The following is a 17,707-nucleotide window of genomic DNA, read 5'->3' as shown; positions in this document are numbered from 1 at the left end:
ATGCACCGCCAGATCTCAACAGCCCTTGAAGCCGGTAACATCGACCTCTCATGGAGGGTGCTCGCGCATACTTGTCGCGTTGCCAAAGCGCTGGGGTACTTCCAAATCGACGCGATAGACGCACCCTGCCACCCAGATACAGACGCACTTGAACGGAACAGAAAGCGCTTTGAGTTCTGGCATCTCCTTCGTTCGGATTGTATGTTCCGGTTATCACTCGGTAAACCGGCTCTCATCAGGAACGGCGAGTGGGCTGTCAATTTTCCCGATAGTCCGGGGATCGTCCCTTCGGATAATACAGCAACGGAGAAGGGGGCTGGTCATGGCAAGGACAGTCGGATTGTAGAGATCCACTTTCTGGCTTCAATGCGTCTTGCGCTCGTTATGTTGCGGTATTTGGACGTTGTCGATCCATCTGGGTCTGGATGTGCCTTTGAAGATATTGATGACAACTTGGCTGGTGATCTCATTACCGAGGTAGAGGCTGCATTGGCGCTTTGGAGGCCGGTACGTACCTGCATTCATCTCTATCAATATCCAGGGATCAGCTTCGTCTTCTACTTCCTTACATTTGATCTGACGGCGCCCTCAAATGGATACAGGACGAGCTTCTCTCAGCCAAAACAACATATATTGACTCCTGGCTTTCGGTCGATATGCTTCTGGGGTCTTACAAGACTCTTATCATACTTGGCCAAGCGAGGATCAGGAACAAGGATCAACAAGAGGGTGGCAGGCTGTCTCCATACACCGTCGCAACCGCACGGCGCTCGCTGCAAACCTTTCGGTCGTTTACGTGCGCTGGAGGATATGAGTACGCGCCTTGGGGCGTTAGGTACGTCAAGTCCGGTTTGCCTTGATATTCTTTTTTACCTCCAGTGTATCAAAACTCCATCTTTGCTAACCCGGTCATTGATGCAGTTTAATCCTGCTTCACCAGGTCGTCCCGCTGCTTATATTGTGCATTGAGATAATGATTAGCAAGAGTTTGAGCAGCCCTGAGAGCATTAATGAAGCAGACCATGCATTACTTGGCTGGGTCAAGGGATTTGTCCTTAGGACTGCGGAAAAGCGAGCTGAGCTACGTTCTGTTACAACCATGATGCAGATTATGATACTAGTTGCTGAAGACCCGAGACGAAAGTCCAACTCTCTGTGACACAATTGATGGAAGACACGATACACAGTCTTATAGATTCCGTTCATCTCGTCCGAGAAGGCTGCAAGCTATTTCCTTCGCGTAGCGTAGCCTACGCCTGTCCAGATCAAGAGGTCGAGCATTGCTCACATGGACTGGGGCATCTGTGGACATGCAACACGAGTTGAGCCCGCTTTAACTATGACGCGGAGGGTGATACTAGTATATGAAGGTTGAGGGCATATCATCCAAGCAGGAGATGCAATTGAATAAAGACGACGAGCCTTATCTAGAGCTCACAGTTTGCCCACCCACCCCAAACCCAACAAGATTCCCATACTTGAGCGTATTCAACGTGGCTGCGAACTGCGTCTCTGCAGGGGAAACGGTCAGGATCATCGCCGTATAGCCCACATCCTTGACCTTTCCCTTCTCCTTATCCGTGCGACTCTGCATACCACAGCTACCCTCAAAATGCCACCGAAGCACCATCGTCAACGGCGAAGAGCGGTATGGGATCCGCGCATGCCCTAAAGCCCTAGCCCGAATAACTTCCTTGAGACCGAGGAGGTCGACGTTGATTTGCCTCCCCTCGCGCTGTTCCTGCGCCGACGGCTTTGCCTTCGCCTTGGGCGCACACTGAATGGGCGTCGACATCGATTTATCGTGGTAGAACTCCGACCCCGCAAGATCAACAAAGACCAATTTCCCACCTAGACACTCATGAGGACAAGACGAGAAGACATCTTCAACACCTTCCTCTGCTCTTGTTACCGCCATCTCGAACTCGACTTTCTTTGCCTCGGCCTCATCGATTCGGCTTTGGTCGATCGTGTAATCCGGGTGCGGCACGTATTTCCCCTGCTCATCTTGAATGTACCCCTTTAGATTTTCCTCAATATAGACATCCGTTGCCCGCTTGGCGACAGGCACGAGTTCGCTCTGTCGCTCGATCACCGCATCCCGGGCTCTCAGTAGAGTCCTCGTGACAATTTCAATTTCAAGAACTGCGTGCGTGCGAGAGCTCTGGTCGTGGATTGTCGATGTCCCCGTCGCGCGCAGCTTAAGACCTGAAAGGAGAGTTGATCGGAATTCTTGGAAGGTCCAACATGGCCGTTGCGTGATGGGGCGGACTCGAACGCGGCCGTCGGGGAAGACCTCTGTCTCGCCGCGAATATGGGTTTTTCCATCGGGGCCTTCGCGGACGTGGCAGGGGACTTTGTCCTTGCTGTTGGAGTGGTCGTGGTCGGGATGGAGGAGGTCGAGTGCAGTGTTGCCGCGAAGCTCGTACATGCTTAGCCCGATGCCAAGCTTGTCCGTCTGTTCGTTGGTCTCCAGCGCCGAGAACTGGGTCAGGGCTTTGAAAATCGCACGCGCAGCCGCTAAACACAGCCCAAACTCCTCTTCATCCTCAAAGTCATACCCGATCATCGTATGTGACTTTCCGCTCCCTGAATGACCGTAGGCCAGAAAGTTTGCCGTCTCACCTGCCATGACGCGCGGGAGGATAGGTGCCACGACGGTGTCGAAGACGGTTCTGTTATTCGGGGTCTGCGTGCCCTCGGCGTCAAAGACTTGACTGAATATGGCGCCGCTTTTCCAGGGGCGGACTCCGGCTGCTTTGGAGGGATGCGTTGGTGGTGTGATGGAGGTTGATATCCGGCCAGTGTCTGACAAGGGAGTATGTGCTCGGGTGATTTCCGCTTCGGCTGACGGTGCTGCTTGAGCTTCAACCTCAGCTTCCCCTGATGGTGAACTTGACCGGGCGAGGAGAGGGCGCCATCTAGTGAAGACGTCGATGGGCATGCTTAAATGATGGAAGAGAGAAGAAGAGTTGAAGGTTTCGTCGAACTGGACGCAGCGCTGGTTCCATGGACTATTTATAGGAAGTATATGCACGCAGGGAGTTTATTGGCGCGGTCCTTCGGGGATTGCAATCCCCGTGGCCTCTGACTGGCTCTGGTCCTGTGGAGCACAGAATGACCCATCTGCAAGTGGGTAGGGCTGGATCCGGTTGTTAGAGGTCGCCATGCTTATACCTTTCATCCCCCTCTTCCTCCTCCTCCTCCTCCTCATCACCATCATCATACCTCGAAAGCTCATCACAGCGTCTCTCCAGCTCCTTGGCCACTGCATCCTCACGCACCCACCACGCAGCCCAGGCCCCCAGTTCCGCCACATACAATCCCACATCAGCTTCTGTATCGCGAGAAGAGCGGAATATGGGCACCTCCTGGCCCAGCGCCATTCTCGCCGCCTCAACAAGAAGCGACGTGTCGCAGAAGGCGCCGAGGATAACGACTCCTTTGATAACCAGATTCGCGGTCTCCGCGGGCACGCAGTGCTTTGTACGCTCTGCAGGACGCGCAATTAGTCGACGAGTGCAGATCGCTGCAACATGCAGGGATTAGTGACCTACATACCTTGAACACAGTCGCGTACTTCTTGAATCCAGCCAGATACCTGGTGCACATACCCCTTATCAACCAACTGAACAGCGTCCCAGCTCAGTGATACAGGAACCGGCTCACGCCCTTGTGAACTGTCAATCCACCAATTCTGCAAATCGACCGGCCACTCAAGGATAGTACTGTTCTCAGCATCATGATGCGCCTTTAGCGCATCCCTCGCCCTCGCAACCTCAGTCTGAAAATCGCTAAAGTGCGCGCCGCGATCCAGCTCCTCGCCCAGAGCATTCTGATTCGATACAGTGCGGGTCAAGCGGCGCATAATCGCGTCGCAGCCGAGGGCTTCGACGTAGAACTTTGGTGCACACCAATACCTTGGGTATCTGCCTGTGACCGCGACGTTCAGGCCCCAGAGATCTTGGTCCAGGATCAAGAGGTTCCGCTCCGCCGTCGATGCCGAGGTCCTTGTCTCGTCGTCGAAGAAGAGAACTCCGCCAAACTCTTGCACCAGCGTCCTATGCGACCAGGGGAAGAGGGCCGTTGTCTCGCCATATAGGCCCGCCCTAGCCGCGGCCAGCCTGATCACATACCCATGTCCCCGATACGCGCGTTCGTGTCTGTAATCCAGGAAATCCGGGTACAGGATCATCGCCGCCGTCAAATTTACCCCGGTCTCTCTCAGGACATCCGTCTTGACTGTTTCCAGGGCGGCCGTGATAATGCCCGCGATGTCTTGCAAGGCTCGCTCTTCGTCTGAGGGGGCAAGGCCGGCGGCCACGGCCATGCTTCTGAGACCTTTCAGTGCCGCTCGGGCAATTGCTAGATGTTTTGACTGGGAGTTCTCGATCCATTTCCCGATCAATGTCGCACAGTCACTTACCAGCAAGATGGGTGCCATGAAGTCTTGCTGCATAGTGTACAGTTTGCCTTCCCACTTAGTCGTGAATGCCTCTTCCTGTGGGGAGTTCATGTTGGTCAGCTTTCTGTAGTGGTCTCGGAGATTCTGCATTGTTTTGGCGTATTGAGTGAGGTTGTGGGCCGGGTTGGCTGGGTTGAAATTGGCGATGAAGCTGGTGGTTGTCTTAGAGGAGGCATGCACGACAGTTCTTTCCAATGTCTTGTCAGCAGTGTATTATATAGCTTTATTCAGTGGTACTCCGGTAGGGTAGGTACATGGAATGCAGTCCTAGGTTGATGGCGACGGGCTGAGTAAGCCAAGGGCGCGACGAGCAGGCGGAAGCGTCGCTGGCGTGAGCATCGCGAGGAGTGCGGCTCAATGCACATGCAAGCTGGACATAGGTCCAGCAGAGGGTGATCAAGCGTGTGAGTTTCATTATCTCGATGGATAGGCCGAATCAACGGAGGTGTGATGGACGACGGTAAGGTAGCGCTGATTCTTGAGTTGGTAGTGGGACGGGGTTCTCACATGTTCCCAGGGGACTCTAGTTCTACCTAGGTAGCAGGCTACAATTGCCTAGACGCTAAAGGACGAGCCATACCATAATATCCGAGATGCCTTTAGTTGATAAGTGTCACCAATCAAAAGGAGTGGACCACGCTCTTGGCGGTTAGGTTGTAATGACTGAGAAGCGCAGAAGCGTTGGATAATCTATTACTAGAGCTGTGTGTACGACTTGTTGGGAGGTGAACTCGGGCTATACAGTCAACAAAATGGAGCAACTTACCTTGAAGAGCCCATAAAGTCGCAGAGCAATCATACCCGGCCAACACGTGTGCGCGTGCACACACTGGCAACTGCATTTGCCGCCAAGATAATAGGAAGGATTGGACCATAAACACACAGAGGTGGTTTCAGGAGGATTAGTGTTTGTTGAACCCAGAAGTATAAGTTCACTTTGGTCAAACTCATTATCGCGGCTCTCCGGAGTAATCCAAGAACGCGTACAACCCCTAAATAAGAGCAGCATTGAACCCCGTTGTATTCGGCGGGTGGGAACAGGACCGGTGGTTGTATTAAATGTACGATGCTTTTAGCCTGATGCACATCGGCCATCCATGAGGGAGTTGATTCTGTGCTCGTGATAGTTCTTGCTCTTGCTCGGGACTATATGACGCACTTGAGACGAATATATAAAACTATGGTAGCAGTGAGCCGCATTGGTCTCCCTCATGAAGAGCGATACCCACGATGGTTCGGTGGAATTACTCAATCCCTGGACTCGAGCCTTGAACTCTGACTCATATGCAGAGCCGACTAGCATTTAAACATGTATTACAGATTGGTTTTGACGGGCGGCGAGTCGACTTGGACTACGAAACAGGAGCGCCACTATCAATATACATATACATATACATCAGCCAGTTTTCCTCGGAGATGAATAGACCAAGTCCCCATTACCAGCCCTCACTCCTCCCAGTCCCACTCGCAACAATCAAATCCAACCACGCCGCCAACCGCACGCCCGCCCGCGCAATCAACTCCTCAAACACCGGCCGCGCTGCAAGATAATACTCCCCCGCCAGATCCTCGCCCTCCAAATATTCCAGTCCGGGCTCCATAACCGTGCTGCAAACATAGCCATTCGCATCGCGCGCCCACCCCAGCGCCGTCTTGTGGGGATCAGCGATATCCAGGCCCTCGACCCACCCCGCAGCGCGGCCACTGTATGCGCCGGCGCGGATCTGCTTGGTTAATCGCGTGGCCCAGGCGTGGGCGGTGGCGAGGGTGTCCCCGCCCGCGTGCGCCTCGGGCATGTTGTTGTCCCAAATGTGGTGCAGGTTCTGGGATGTGCCGTTGAATGTTACGGTGATATCGTTGCCGCCGACGGCGAGGTTTTCGTCGTGCAGGGGTTGGTGGATGTCGCCGATGAACTGGGGAGGGGAGGGGGTTAGTAAATAGACTACCTATGGTAGGCGAAGGGGGTCAGTTGGGACTGGGCAATAAAACATACGTGGATGACGAAGCGCAGCGCATCGAGCTTGAGCGCATCAGTAGTCCCGTGGTCCAGTAGAAGATTCGTCTAGAGCGACCAACCACACCACATTAGCTGACAATCCTCTCCCGCATTCTGCTAAACTTCTGCTAAATGGGCGAGGCAACGCACATAATTATGGATCGCGCTGACAATGCACCCCTCAGCCGGGCAATCGCGCTCAAACTCGACCCCGCAACTGGTGGGCGGATCGTCATGGGCGTCGATGTAATGAAAGACAGACGAGAACTCGCCACCCTCCGTATACCGATAGGTGTCGGCCCAGGGCGCAACGCTAGCCAGGTAGCTGGTGCTGTTCTTGGTGCCGAGGATCTCCTTACAGAAGGCGGCCGTGGAGGGGGAGACGAAGTTCTGCGCAATGTATGCGACTGTTTCGTGGCCCATTGCGCCCCAGGCGAGGGCTTGGGGGAGCCATGAGGAGACGGCGAGGGAGACAGAAAGAAAAAGAAATCGAGCGGGGGCCATGGTAATTGATTTGAATTCTGTCTGTGAGTGAAATAATATCTTCTGGCAGAGAGGGTATTTATTTATGTTTGCTGGAGAAAAAAGCATTCGGAGACCGCCGATCATGTAACCCTGCGAGTCTTGGCGCCTGCCTTGCTTGATTACAGCGCCACGTCCATTGGTTGGAGATTAGCTGGGGTTTGATGTCGCGTGCTTATTCCCCAAAACTCCAACTGATAGATAGCCCAGGTACCAAAGCGCCACAGAGTAGAAAACAAAGCTCAATTCCACTATTTTGTTTGAGACCAAAGACCTATCAATATATATTAATTACCGCGCAGTTATGCTGTAGGCTGCGGTATAAACGCAACCGCGGCTATACCTAGGCTTGATAACCAACACCGCAAATTTACCGCGGTTAACCTCACTAGGTAGGTATACATTTTACTAAAAACATCTCTTAACCCAGGGACCTCTCCCATGGCCCTTATCCCCAAGGCCTTGTAATAAAAATGCGGGCAAGTGTAATAACTCCTAGCCTAGTTCCCTTATAGTTCTAGTTCTGCAAGGTCTAACAACCTTGCATAGTGCCTTTGGCCAAGTGGCGTGTATCTAGCAGAACTAGCTAGATTGATAAACTCCCCCCGGTTGGCTGTCCCCCAGCCATAGGGGACCATGCACCGCCACTGTGATTACAGAGAAGGAATGTGTAGAATATGTTGATATATATTTATTGCTCAAGTCTGGCAAGGAGACCATAAACGTCATCCTTTTTCTTAAGTTCCATACAGTCTTAATCAACACGCTAGAGGCCCAATCCACGTATGGTATCATTACCCCGGCCCATCCGCATAAACCCATGGCCGCCTAGGTAAGCCCCGGCATCCCCCTCTTAACTCCCGGCTCACCAAAACCTGGCGCTAGCAGTGGCCGTCTCCCCTCAATGCGTGTTCTAAAGATAGGAAAGTATTTCAGCAATGCATGCTGCCCGAACGCCTCTTCGACCAGATAAACTGTAACTCGCCACCACGCTAGTATCGAGCTGACGATCCAGAAGTACGCGGCGGCTTTCATGCCTGTTCCGACGCCGGTGCCGTATGCGAAGAGGCAGCAGGCGATTGTGGAGCCGATTGCCAGCGTTGTGAGGACGCCGCAGAGGACGAGGTCGCGGGCTGTGGAGGCGATCGCCTGGTGTTTTCATTTTGTTAGGGAGTGTGATGGAGGGAGAGGAGGACGGGAGGGACGTACAGCAGACCAAGTGAAGAACGTCAGGACAATAAACCACGCCGCGAGCTCGGGGAAATGCTCGTCTATCGGATGGGGAGGGAGAGCGCCGGTTGCCTATACACAGCCATTTCATTAGCATCCACCCCGCTACATTCTTCTCACCGGAACATAAGGTGGTGAGGACATACAACAAGCAAATAAAGCACCCCAATACTCATCCAAAAGCTGCCCCAGAGGACATGAATCACCGTAATCAGCGTATCCCTAGCACTATACCCGTAAAGCCCCGCAATAAACTGCCCCAGGCCTCCCCAGAAGGCAACGAGGGGAAAGAATATCGTTGGCGATTCGGGGGATCCCCACCAGTTTGCGATCCATGTTGCGGTGATCCAGGTTGAGCCGGCGAATCCGGCCAGTCCTAGTGCTGCGGGGGCGGCGATGGGGCGCAGGAAGATTGTTACGTTGGGGTCGCGCTCGAGTATCCGGGAGACTTTTTCGGGGTTGTTGGGTTCGAGGGACATTTTGATGTGGGTTTCCGCTGTCGCAAGAGGAGAGTAGGGACCTTGAATGTCGGGATGAGGACGGGGAGGTTTGTGCTTGGGATCGGGTCTGTTATGAAGGGTTCAGATCTCGATCAAACTATGGCATCAGAGTTACGTTCTAGGGCTGATAGGGCTCGATTGAGTTTGAGGTTACTTGCTACTGACTAAATGCACCCAGGAGTCTGTGATACGGTGGGTTAGGGTTATGGGACGCAATGACCTCACCAGTCCAGGCACCACGGCAAACACTCACGGCTTAGAGCTTTCCCAAGAGATCAACGGCAGATCTACGTTCATATTTGCAAGAATCTGGGTGAAAGCTTGACGAATATTGGAAGATTGCTGGGCGCCCCAATTTTACTAAGCACATTCCCCGGATGGCTCGGATCTTCGTCAAGGGCTATGACGCGGGGACTGACGTCTATCTAGTTAGTTTATATCGAAGCTCACTCTCCGGCGCGGAGATTCACATGCTGAGGCTCAAGGCTTTGTCGTGAGGAATATATTTTATATTATATGTGTGCTGAGATGCGGATATCCAATTTGGGGACATAATCGGACCTATTCGCGATGCTCTCAACAACAATTGAAATAAGACTGTACCATCAACGGTTCTCTAATACCAGAATATCCATTAACTGACCAAGTAGAGGTCAATTAAACTAAAGCCCATCGCGACTGCTCAAACCCACCCGGTAGTAACTCCGTTGCAAAGTCACTTCCCACCTAGGTAGGCCATGCCGTATCGCCTTAGACATTCTTCCTCTCCTCTGTCATCTTCAGATACTGCGTCAACGGCGGCAGATGCGGGTTCTCGTCTTCCTCGCGGTCTTCATCCTCATCGCTCGCGCCGCCAAGAGCGCCAAATTTGATGCCGGCGCCCGCGTCCATGTCGACATGCGAGTGCTCGGCTGCTGTAGGACTTGAGTCCGGGTCAGACCCTGTCGCGGGCATTCGCTTGTCGCCCGGAGACTCGGCAGACATTTTGCTCTGCGCGTTCATGGTCGCTTTGGTGGGCTCGGTTCTTGTACACAAAAGATTGATCACTGTCTCTTCTAGCGCAGGGAACTCCAGGTGACTGATGGGGGATTGGCGGGTTATTTTTGAAGGCAGTAAGGTGCATAGGTACAGTGTTGTGGATGGAAGCCGCTACTTGTCATATTCCCATGGGGCACCTTCCCTTTCAAACTTATTGACTTTGGGGATGACTCGTGCTGATGTCATGACAAGTCAGTGGACCTCGGTGCTCGTGTTCCATGATGGTTCGTCCGACATGTGCCCACGCTCGTCTTTCGATAGAGGTCTTATATGAAAGTGAGTCTGCCTCGTATATAGGACTCAGTTGTGTCATCCTTGCTCAAAAGTCTCCTAGGATAGCAGAATAGGCGACATTGACGCATCCAGTGCTTCCTGAACAGGCTATGGCAAGGAGTAAAATTTTAAACTTTGGATGTTCGAGGAGATATTCACGATGTGGACGTATCACCACCCAGATCTGGAAAAAACGTACGACGACCCCAGGCCCTTTTGCACAGTTCAAAACACATTCAAAGGTCATCATAATCCGCGCTCTCAAAATTATAGCCACCCCTATCACTCCGATCCTGTCCAGCAGCGCTAAACGACTCATCGTCCATATTAGACTCCTCCATATCGCCCTCCCTGTTCACGACCTCCCCCTCCAATGCATCGGGTCGCGAATTTTGGCGGAACAGCGGCTGCTGCCCTCCTTCGAAGCCAAGTCCGCGTCGAGTGCCGCCTCTAGCGCCCGCTGCAACATCCTTGTCGGGTTGCGTGGTGATGTTGTCTTGCAGGATTGGGGTGTCCATGTCTGCTTCGTTGGCGTCGGTTACGTCGAGGGCTTGGTAGGTGGGTTGGTGGGTTGAGGGCATTGTCTGCAGGTAGAGCGTGCTAGGTCTGGATTTCAAGGCGGTTTGTAGTAAAAGGATGAAAGCACAAGAAACCAGACAATTCTGTATTCAACTGTATCTAATGTTGTCAAGATATGATTGATCTAGGCCGGATGGGCGGGCTGTTATATAGCTGAAAATATAGGTAGGTACTACGGAGGCTCCACGGTTCATCCATGTGAACGCCGAGAAGGTCAATGCTGATGTCAGGACTCGGGAACAATCCATGGTTATCATTATCGTCTCAGGTGGGTAGCTGGGCGGATGGTGGACACATGCCCGTACAATGCGTGGATGCTGCTCGCAATTGTGGCTGTCAGCCCTAGTCAATCTAACTGATCCATATATAAAGCATACAACAACCAGTGATGGAAGATAGCAGATGTTATGAATATTGGACGCGTGTTAAACGCTAAATCTATCGCGGATTGACCACTAAAATATCAACAATGCAATATTTACACCACATGCAGGTGCTGAACAACCTCACAAAGCTCACAAATCATCATAATCCTTGCTACCGGCGTTATATTCCCCCGCCTGACCCCCAACACTCATGCCATCGTCCATCCACGGTTCCTCATCCCAATCCTCATCCACATCCCTGCCCTCCCCAGCCCACGCCCCAGGCCGCCGACTGGCATGACTTGAGACATTGGCGTCGGATCTAATTTCAATTTCAGCAGCCGAAGCCCCGTCTGATAATGCCGTCTCCTGCAGAGGCCCATAGTCGATATTCATGTCGGGCTGATTGACGTCTGTATCGTCGAACCGTCTCACCATTGGCCGTCGATAGGGTTGCCCAGGGCCGGTTGGCTGTGTCGCTGGTCTGTCGACGGGATCGTGAGAGGCTGGATTTGCGGGATGGCTTGCTGGGGCTTGGAAGGAGCCTCTGCTGTCGAAGCCGGACATTGTGTTTGCTTTCAAATGTTCAAGGTTATATAAACTGTTTTGGAGAAAGGCCAAAGGAGTCGATTTAGAGTTTGATGGACGTGAACGTTCTACTGACTGCTCTTATATACATGACAACTGCCATGTGGTCCTGGCGCGTGATGTTGGTGGCGCACGACGGAACTATGATGTAAAAAGATGGAACCGCAACTGACTGGCGTTCTGTAAGAAGATGCGGATGTTACCATAGTATGCTACTTTAATGAAATACGAGAATCTCTTTGGCTCTGAAAAAGAGCCCCAGCGTACACGGTTGTAGAGTATCCACCATTTACATATATTTTCTACCTGGACAGCGAGCTTTCCCTGCACCAAGACCATAACTTAACGTTCAGATAAACAACTACCTAAAGGTCATCATACTCCCGACTCCCAAATTCATATCCCCCCTTTTGTCCACCCGCATCCACATCCTCATCACCATCATCCTGCTCATATCCAGAACCCTTGTCACGATTCATCCTGCTTCCAGAGACATTCGTCCGAAGCGAAGACATCGGCTGCTGCCCACTGACCTCGGGGAACGTATTTGGGTTTCCCAGCAGGGCGCCGTGTAGGAAGTCGGCTGTGTTCTGCGTCTGCGTCTGCCGGACGTCTTTCTCGGCGGTGATTTGGTCTTTCAGGCTGTCGGGGCTCATGTCGGCTTGCTTGAGGTTTGTGACGTCGAGGCGGTGGTAGCCGGGGTTGCGGTTTCTGGTGTTTTGGGAGGGTTGCCTTGTGGTTGTGGTGAAACTCGTCGATTGATTAAGTGGATGTTGAAGCTTTTTGAGAATATTGGTAAAAATCAAAACCAGTGGAAGTTATAACACGATAGAAAATAGATGATACTTGACCCGCGTGGCCTTCTTTGTATTGGGATGTTTTAGTGGCGGCAGTGGGGTGATTGAACCCTGATGTCAAACCCTCCGGACCCCGGTAACGAGCAATCGGGGCCCGGGGTAGCAACCAATCTAGTGGGCCACTGCAATGTGCGGTTCCTGCTTCTACTCGATATAGGTTCTGGCTACATGAGCATATAGTATGTTTACGTCGTGTTTTGTCTGCGGTGGGTGCCGTATGTTATTCTTCTCTGGGTGTGGATGATATTTAATGATCTGTCTTCTTGTTTTCCTATCTTGCACAAGGAACACGGTATATTTAAGGGGCCGGTCTACACCAGGAGCTACTATAGATACTGGATGGATGCTTCGATAGGCAGGTCTGAATCCTATTGACATATTCAAAGCAACGCAACGCGACTAAGCACAGTAATCATAGGCTAATTCAAGCATAGTCCTCAGGTAAGCCTGTAATCTCGAGCCTTGGTAGCATCCAAGCGCCAACATTGCAGCAAGTATCATTGGGCGTGGAAGGCCGCGTATTGAAGGCTGGAACCAGATCAAGATCCCGCCCTAGTTCTATCTCGTGCAACGTTCAGACCAGAGACGTCTGACCACCAGGGCCCATCATCCAATTCCATCTAAGGCTGCTCACAAAGTTAGCTGACGGAACATTGTAGCTACGTCTCGTCCTCGGGGCAACTTACACAGCCCTCGGGCTTCGGCTCCAGCGGAGACCCACCAACATTGCAGAGCACGTAGTCCTGTCGGGCAAGCATCATTAGTACTTTTATGCTGATACTGATCACGGACTTCTTCTAGAAGTACTCACCTCACTCTGGCAGAGCTCCTCACAGCCAGTGGTGCAAGTCGTCTCTGTATCACCGAGGGAGACACAAGATCCGTACCGCCCGCTGGCGCACGAGGCGGTGCAGTCGGGACTGCAGTCAACGCAACCTTCGGCCGTACCGCAACACGCCATCAGGGCACCGGAAGTGGGGATGCGGATGGAGATGCACTCGTCCGGGCATTCTCCCAGACCGGGGAATTGGATGGGCGGGCGGAGTTGGGCGAGAACTGGAGCGGTAAGGACAACAGCGCCGATCAGGATGGAGAGCTTCATTTTGAAGGGGAGGTTGTCTACGAACGATTGAGTGGGTGGAGGAGATAATAGGAGTTTGAGTGTGATGGCTAGGGGTAGCAAGGCGTGCTTCTTGCTCGTATTTATAGTTGTCGTCGTGGGAGCTTGGGATGGCATCACAGCTTGCGGACAGCTTTGACTTGGACCCTTTGGAGATGATGGACTATTCCAATACCGTGGCATACGTCATGGGCGTTCTGTCGAGTGTGTAGAACCCTGAATTCTCTATCTTCTTGCGGTTGAAGAGAGAGTAACTACTTCGGCCCCCACGACTCCGCAGCGTCTGGGCATCTTGGCTGCAGGGACTCTGTATAGAGTTGTGCGTTGGACTTGTGTAGTTATGCATGACTCGCGAATATATTAAGGTTACTCTCAGGCGCCATATTGACGAATCGCAGCTGAACGTGCGTTCCTCCCCGGATCTCCGCATAGGAGCCATGGCCAATCAAGCCATGCTTCATGGCTTCGAGTCATGCAAACCCTGCGGCCTGTTTTCTCTTGATCTCATGACTAAAGGGTTCCACACAGCTATTGCAGCCCCGAGAGTAGCGCATACGATGTCGGTTCCCGCGGGGTTGGCGGTATTCGATACTTATTGGTCATGTATATTCCCTCATGGCGCTGATCGACGCGTGGTAGAGGAACAGCCCAGGAATATGAAAGTCATGACCACTCAAGGGCGTAAAGGATTGCCATCGGGGCCCTTGAAGGCAGGTACAGTAACCCTAAAGGTGTCCCGAGGTCTACAACCTTGGTTCATCGAACGTGCGATGCGGTCAACGACCCAGACGAGTGGAAAACCCACGCGATTGCGTCTAGTGCTCTATATGCAATGGTTCTTCGTCCATTTTGATCTTGACCATTGAAGAGCTCATCAATACTTTGCTTGTCAAAATAGTTGCACACGGGCTATGGATGTTGGCTACGGTGGAGCGCGAACCATCACGTTGACAACTTCAGATCGTTCAAACTAGCCGAATTAAAACACTGCAGAAAAGAACCGTAGCGATCACAGCAAACGACTGGCTGTGTGTCGAGACAAGAGTTTTTGGCCCCCAGCCAAGAACACAGTGGATTCTTCTTCCAGGTTTCCGCCGTCTGCCAAGGGGTCGATACCTAGTCCCGGATGCGCCGGATGCTGGCCTCTCCAGGCTTTTAGTATCTACCTACTTGCTCGTTGGCACTGAATCCAGAACAGCAGTCCTCACCCATTCGGTTGAGAGGGAGTGGCAATGGCCCAGGCATGTACCAGGATTCTTTACTGTATGTGATAGATGGACAAGCCGTACAGGTGGAACACAGTCGCAGGTTCTTGGTCGGATACTGCTAAGTATGCGTCCATTGGTGAGAAATACAGACAGGATCATAGCCAACTTTCTTGCTATCTGGCGGACATTCTAAAACGCCGCGGGCCATACACCCCACTAAAAATAACCAGAGTACCATCCATTGGCATCAATGCATTCAAACGCCAATCCGACATATTTAAGCTGTTGTGTGAACTAAAGATCATCAAAATCCTCACTCCCAAAATCGTACTCCCTCTTACCTCCATTAACTCCCGCCCCCCATGTTCGCCGGACCCATAGGTGCATCCTCATCCATATACGGTCCCTCAAGACCGGCCGCGTAAGTGTCATGTCGACTGGCGCCACTTACGCCCGCATCATTGTTGTCCAACGACGCGGAAGCACGCGGGTTCACGTGCTCGGAGGATATTCTGTCTTGCAGACTGTCGGTATCTGGATCTGCCTGCTCGGGATTGGCTACCTCGAGCCGTTGGTAGCCGGGTGCGTTGGTGAACTGGCGCATTTTGGTGGTCGGGATGAATGGAAGGAACATGAGCCCTAGATGTGCGGAATGTCGGTTCAAACGAATGCAAGGTGTAGAGCTTATCGACGTGGATGGGAGTAGTCAAATATAGTGTACATTGACAATGTTCTACAAATAGGAGCGAAAAGCAGAGGTTGATTATATCTTATATCTGATATTTTGCCTCAGCTTGTGTCATGAGAGCTCTAGACTCTACTAATAGTGGCGGTCCGTTTCCCCTTGATGTCAGAAGGACGTGGTCCCGTTCCGCTATCCAGCCATAAACCTGGATTGGGTTTGAGTGTCTGGAATCACAAGGAGCTTAGTATCGAGACCACTCTTAAGCATATCGCTTTCAATTGGAAACCAGATAAATCATAAAGAAGTGAAACTGTTGTAGTAGCTGCGACGATTTTCATCTAGATATCATGATAATGCAATCCCCCCGAATCCCCCGGCCCTAACCCGCTCCCTCTCTTACTCTCCAAATTCAAAACATAATCCGCCGACGAATTATACTCCATATTCACCCCGCTATCTTCAGGACATTGAACGATAAATGCACTAAGCGTATCCTGACTCTGCGCTGAGTTAGGAGGCGCCTGAGTTCCCGTTCCACCACCAACGCCGGGACCAGGCCGTAGACTCGAGTCTGTGGGGTGAGTCGCGTTGACGGGACTCTGCAGGTCTTTCATTCTGTCGGATGCTGATGCATGATGTGCGTTGGCAGAGCCAATGTTCGAGTGTCCTTGCACGGACATGTATTCCGTGTCTTTGTTGGATGATTGCGTTTGGTGCGTGTAGCCCGACATTGCAAGATGAGAGATTGAAATGCGATTGCTCTATACAAGTGAAGCAGAAACTATAATCTGCTATCTAGTTGCAAGCGCGACACTCAAGAAGCGTCCAGCTGGTATATCCATTTTTAGCGGTTCCGCATGGCCCGCGTGGCGGATGGTTTGACCTAGGGCTGATGTCACCGTCATCTGCTACATGGATCATCCGATCCTGCGTATAACGAACCATTGGATAGGTGCCGCGGGTAGAACGTTGCTTGCCTTTGGGTGAATTTGTATCCTGGCTATTCCTGGATTGCGAATAACTTCGTATGTACACGAAGCTTACTGTCGGGCGCGATCTCACCAGATTAGAACTGGTTTATCCTGCTTCTTGCGAAGTTTGCAAGCTACCTCAGCAATTATGAACTCTCCCGCGTCCTATTGTATACTTCCTATTTTTCGCATTCCACTTGCTGTAGCCCCTAGAGGTTGCAGCTCGGTGGGTATCCTTGATGCTTAACTTACCTAGTTATGTATAACTCTATATTTCTTACAACAATCGCTCGCGGAGATAGATTTGAGGATACTTTGAGTGATATTTTGGGTTCTTTTGATGTTTGAACCATCAAAGAAGTCATTTCGATGTTGTGTGGCCGGCCTTTGCTTCTTTAGTTGTGGTACAGGTCAAAAGTTAGGGCTTTGTCTTCGTCCCCGCTGTCAACAATGGTCTACACAAAGAAAGTCCACACCAGGCGCAGAACAATGAAGGTCTATTCCCATTTATAAATAGACGACGATGGCCGCTCATCGTGCGGGGCATTTCCTCCCATTTTCGCACTTTGCTCTTCTAGCGACACCTACGCCAACGCTAAAGCCAACTTGACATTTCAACATAGCAACAAGCATCTCATCGCTAAAAGAAACTTGATATTCACCATACGCAACCATGTTCTCCGACATCTTCATGGCGATCCTGGTCCCCTTCGCCCTCACCTCTCCCTACCTCTCCTGGCTCATCGACCCCGTCTCGAACAAGCTAGAACCCTACGTCTCGCCATACTACACCCCCGCAAAAGCCAGCTTTGACGAGCACATGGGCACCGCATCCGCCTACACCAGCTCAATGATCTCCTGGACATCGCAATGGTTCTGGTGGATTGAGTGGCCCAGTATAGACCGTTGGGGCGACGTCATCCCCGCTATAACTCAGGTCGCCGCATCGTTCATGAGCATGCTCGGTCCACTACTCGCACACGAATCGACATCCTGGTTCGATTATCTCTACTACTCCCTCCCGTTTACCGAGCGGAAACCGAAGAGCTTTTTCGATGATCGGATGGGGACTATCTTCCTTGTCTTCTTTGCTATCCGATATGTTCGTGTTCTTGTTAACCTGGTCGCATTTTGGTTTTTCTATAAGCCAACGTCTACACCCGAGAACCCGACCGTCCGCCCGTTAGACTGCACCGTCATACTCCCAACGACCTGCACTGACGCCGAAGATCCGGACTTCAGACACTGCCTGACATCCTGCCTCGCCAACGAGCCCGGCGCTCTAATTGTCGTCCCCATCGGCCCAGACG

At 52.0% G+C, this 17,707-nt stretch overlaps 6 protein-coding genes across 6 annotated transcripts; all 6 read right to left on the bottom strand.

Moving 5' to 3' along the window:
• Positions 1–1,423: 1,423 nt before the first annotated feature.
• Positions 1,424–2,944, bottom strand: BDW74DRAFT_172617 (kinesin family protein; the record flags this gene model as incomplete). The annotated part of the gene is made up of 1 exon (XM_073727589.1): positions 1,424–2,944. The coding sequence occupies one exon, from the start codon at positions 2,942–2,944 to the stop codon at positions 1,424–1,426; it is 1,521 nt and encodes a 506-aa protein (XP_073589877.1).
• A 2,862-nt stretch (positions 2,945–5,806) lies between these two features.
• On the bottom strand, positions 5,807–6,998 carry BDW74DRAFT_5918 (S1/P1 nuclease). Its single transcript, XM_073733242.1, has 3 exons — positions 6,612–6,998; positions 6,459–6,527; positions 5,807–6,378 (listed from the first exon to the last, which is right to left on the bottom strand). Exons 1-3 carry the CDS (start codon positions 6,963–6,965, stop codon positions 5,902–5,904), a joined length of 900 nt encoding a protein of 299 aa, XP_073589876.1. The 5' UTR covers positions 6,966–6,998; the 3' UTR covers positions 5,807–5,901.
• Positions 6,999–7,811: 813 nt separating this feature from the next.
• Positions 7,812–8,692, bottom strand: BDW74DRAFT_172614 (uncharacterized protein; the record flags this gene model as incomplete). The annotated part of the gene is made up of 3 exons (XM_073727588.1): positions 7,812–8,132; positions 8,193–8,285; positions 8,360–8,692. The coding sequence occupies 3 exons, from the start codon at positions 8,690–8,692 to the stop codon at positions 7,812–7,814; spliced, it is 747 nt and encodes a 248-aa protein (XP_073589875.1).
• Positions 8,693–9,463: 771 nt separating this feature from the next.
• Positions 9,464–9,715, bottom strand: BDW74DRAFT_172613 (uncharacterized protein; the record flags this gene model as incomplete). The annotated part of the gene is made up of 2 exons (XM_073727587.1): positions 9,464–9,635; positions 9,696–9,715. 2 exons carry the CDS (start codon positions 9,713–9,715, stop codon positions 9,464–9,466), a joined length of 192 nt encoding a protein of 63 aa, XP_073589874.1.
• Positions 9,716–11,921: 2,206 nt separating this feature from the next.
• Positions 11,922–13,515, bottom strand: BDW74DRAFT_172610 (uncharacterized protein; the record flags this gene model as incomplete). Its single annotated transcript, XM_073727586.1, has 3 exons — positions 11,922–12,335; positions 13,100–13,156; positions 13,225–13,515. The coding sequence occupies 3 exons, from the start codon at positions 13,513–13,515 to the stop codon at positions 11,922–11,924; spliced, it is 762 nt and encodes a 253-aa protein (XP_073589873.1).
• A 1,572-nt stretch (positions 13,516–15,087) lies between these two features.
• BDW74DRAFT_172609 (uncharacterized protein) lies at positions 15,088–16,157 on the bottom strand (the record flags this gene model as incomplete). Its single annotated transcript, XM_073727585.1, has 2 exons — positions 15,088–15,380; positions 15,827–16,157. 2 exons carry the CDS (start codon positions 16,155–16,157, stop codon positions 15,088–15,090), a joined length of 624 nt encoding a protein of 207 aa, XP_073589872.1.
• Positions 16,158–17,707: the final 1,550 nt, after the last annotated feature.

Source organism: Aspergillus multicolor (assembly GCF_047715735.1).
Source record: "Aspergillus multicolor strain CBS 133.54 unplaced genomic scaffold BDW74scaffold_1, whole genome shotgun sequence".
Taxonomy (NCBI): Eukaryota; Fungi; Ascomycota; class Eurotiomycetes; order Eurotiales; family Aspergillaceae; genus Aspergillus; species Aspergillus multicolor.
The sequence above is the reverse complement of the archived record's forward strand: the minus strand, read 5'-3'. Positions and strand labels throughout refer to the sequence as shown.

What these genes read in the sequence shown, in the direction of transcription:
- BDW74DRAFT_5918 (XM_073733242.1), bottom strand. Translation starts at nt 6,965, where the DNA reads ATGGCCCCCGCTCGATTTCTTTTTCTTTCTGTCTCCCTCGCCGTCTCC. An exon ending in TCAGCGCGATCCATAATTAT is followed by an intron (nt 6,528 to 6,611) that starts GTGCGTTGCCTC and finishes TGGTCGCTCTAG; the next exon opens with ACGAATCTTCTACTGGACCA. An exon ending in CGCTGCGCTTCGTCATCCAC is followed by an intron (nt 6,379 to 6,458) that starts GTATGTTTTATT and finishes TCCCCTCCCCAG; the next exon opens with TTCATCGGCGACATCCACCA.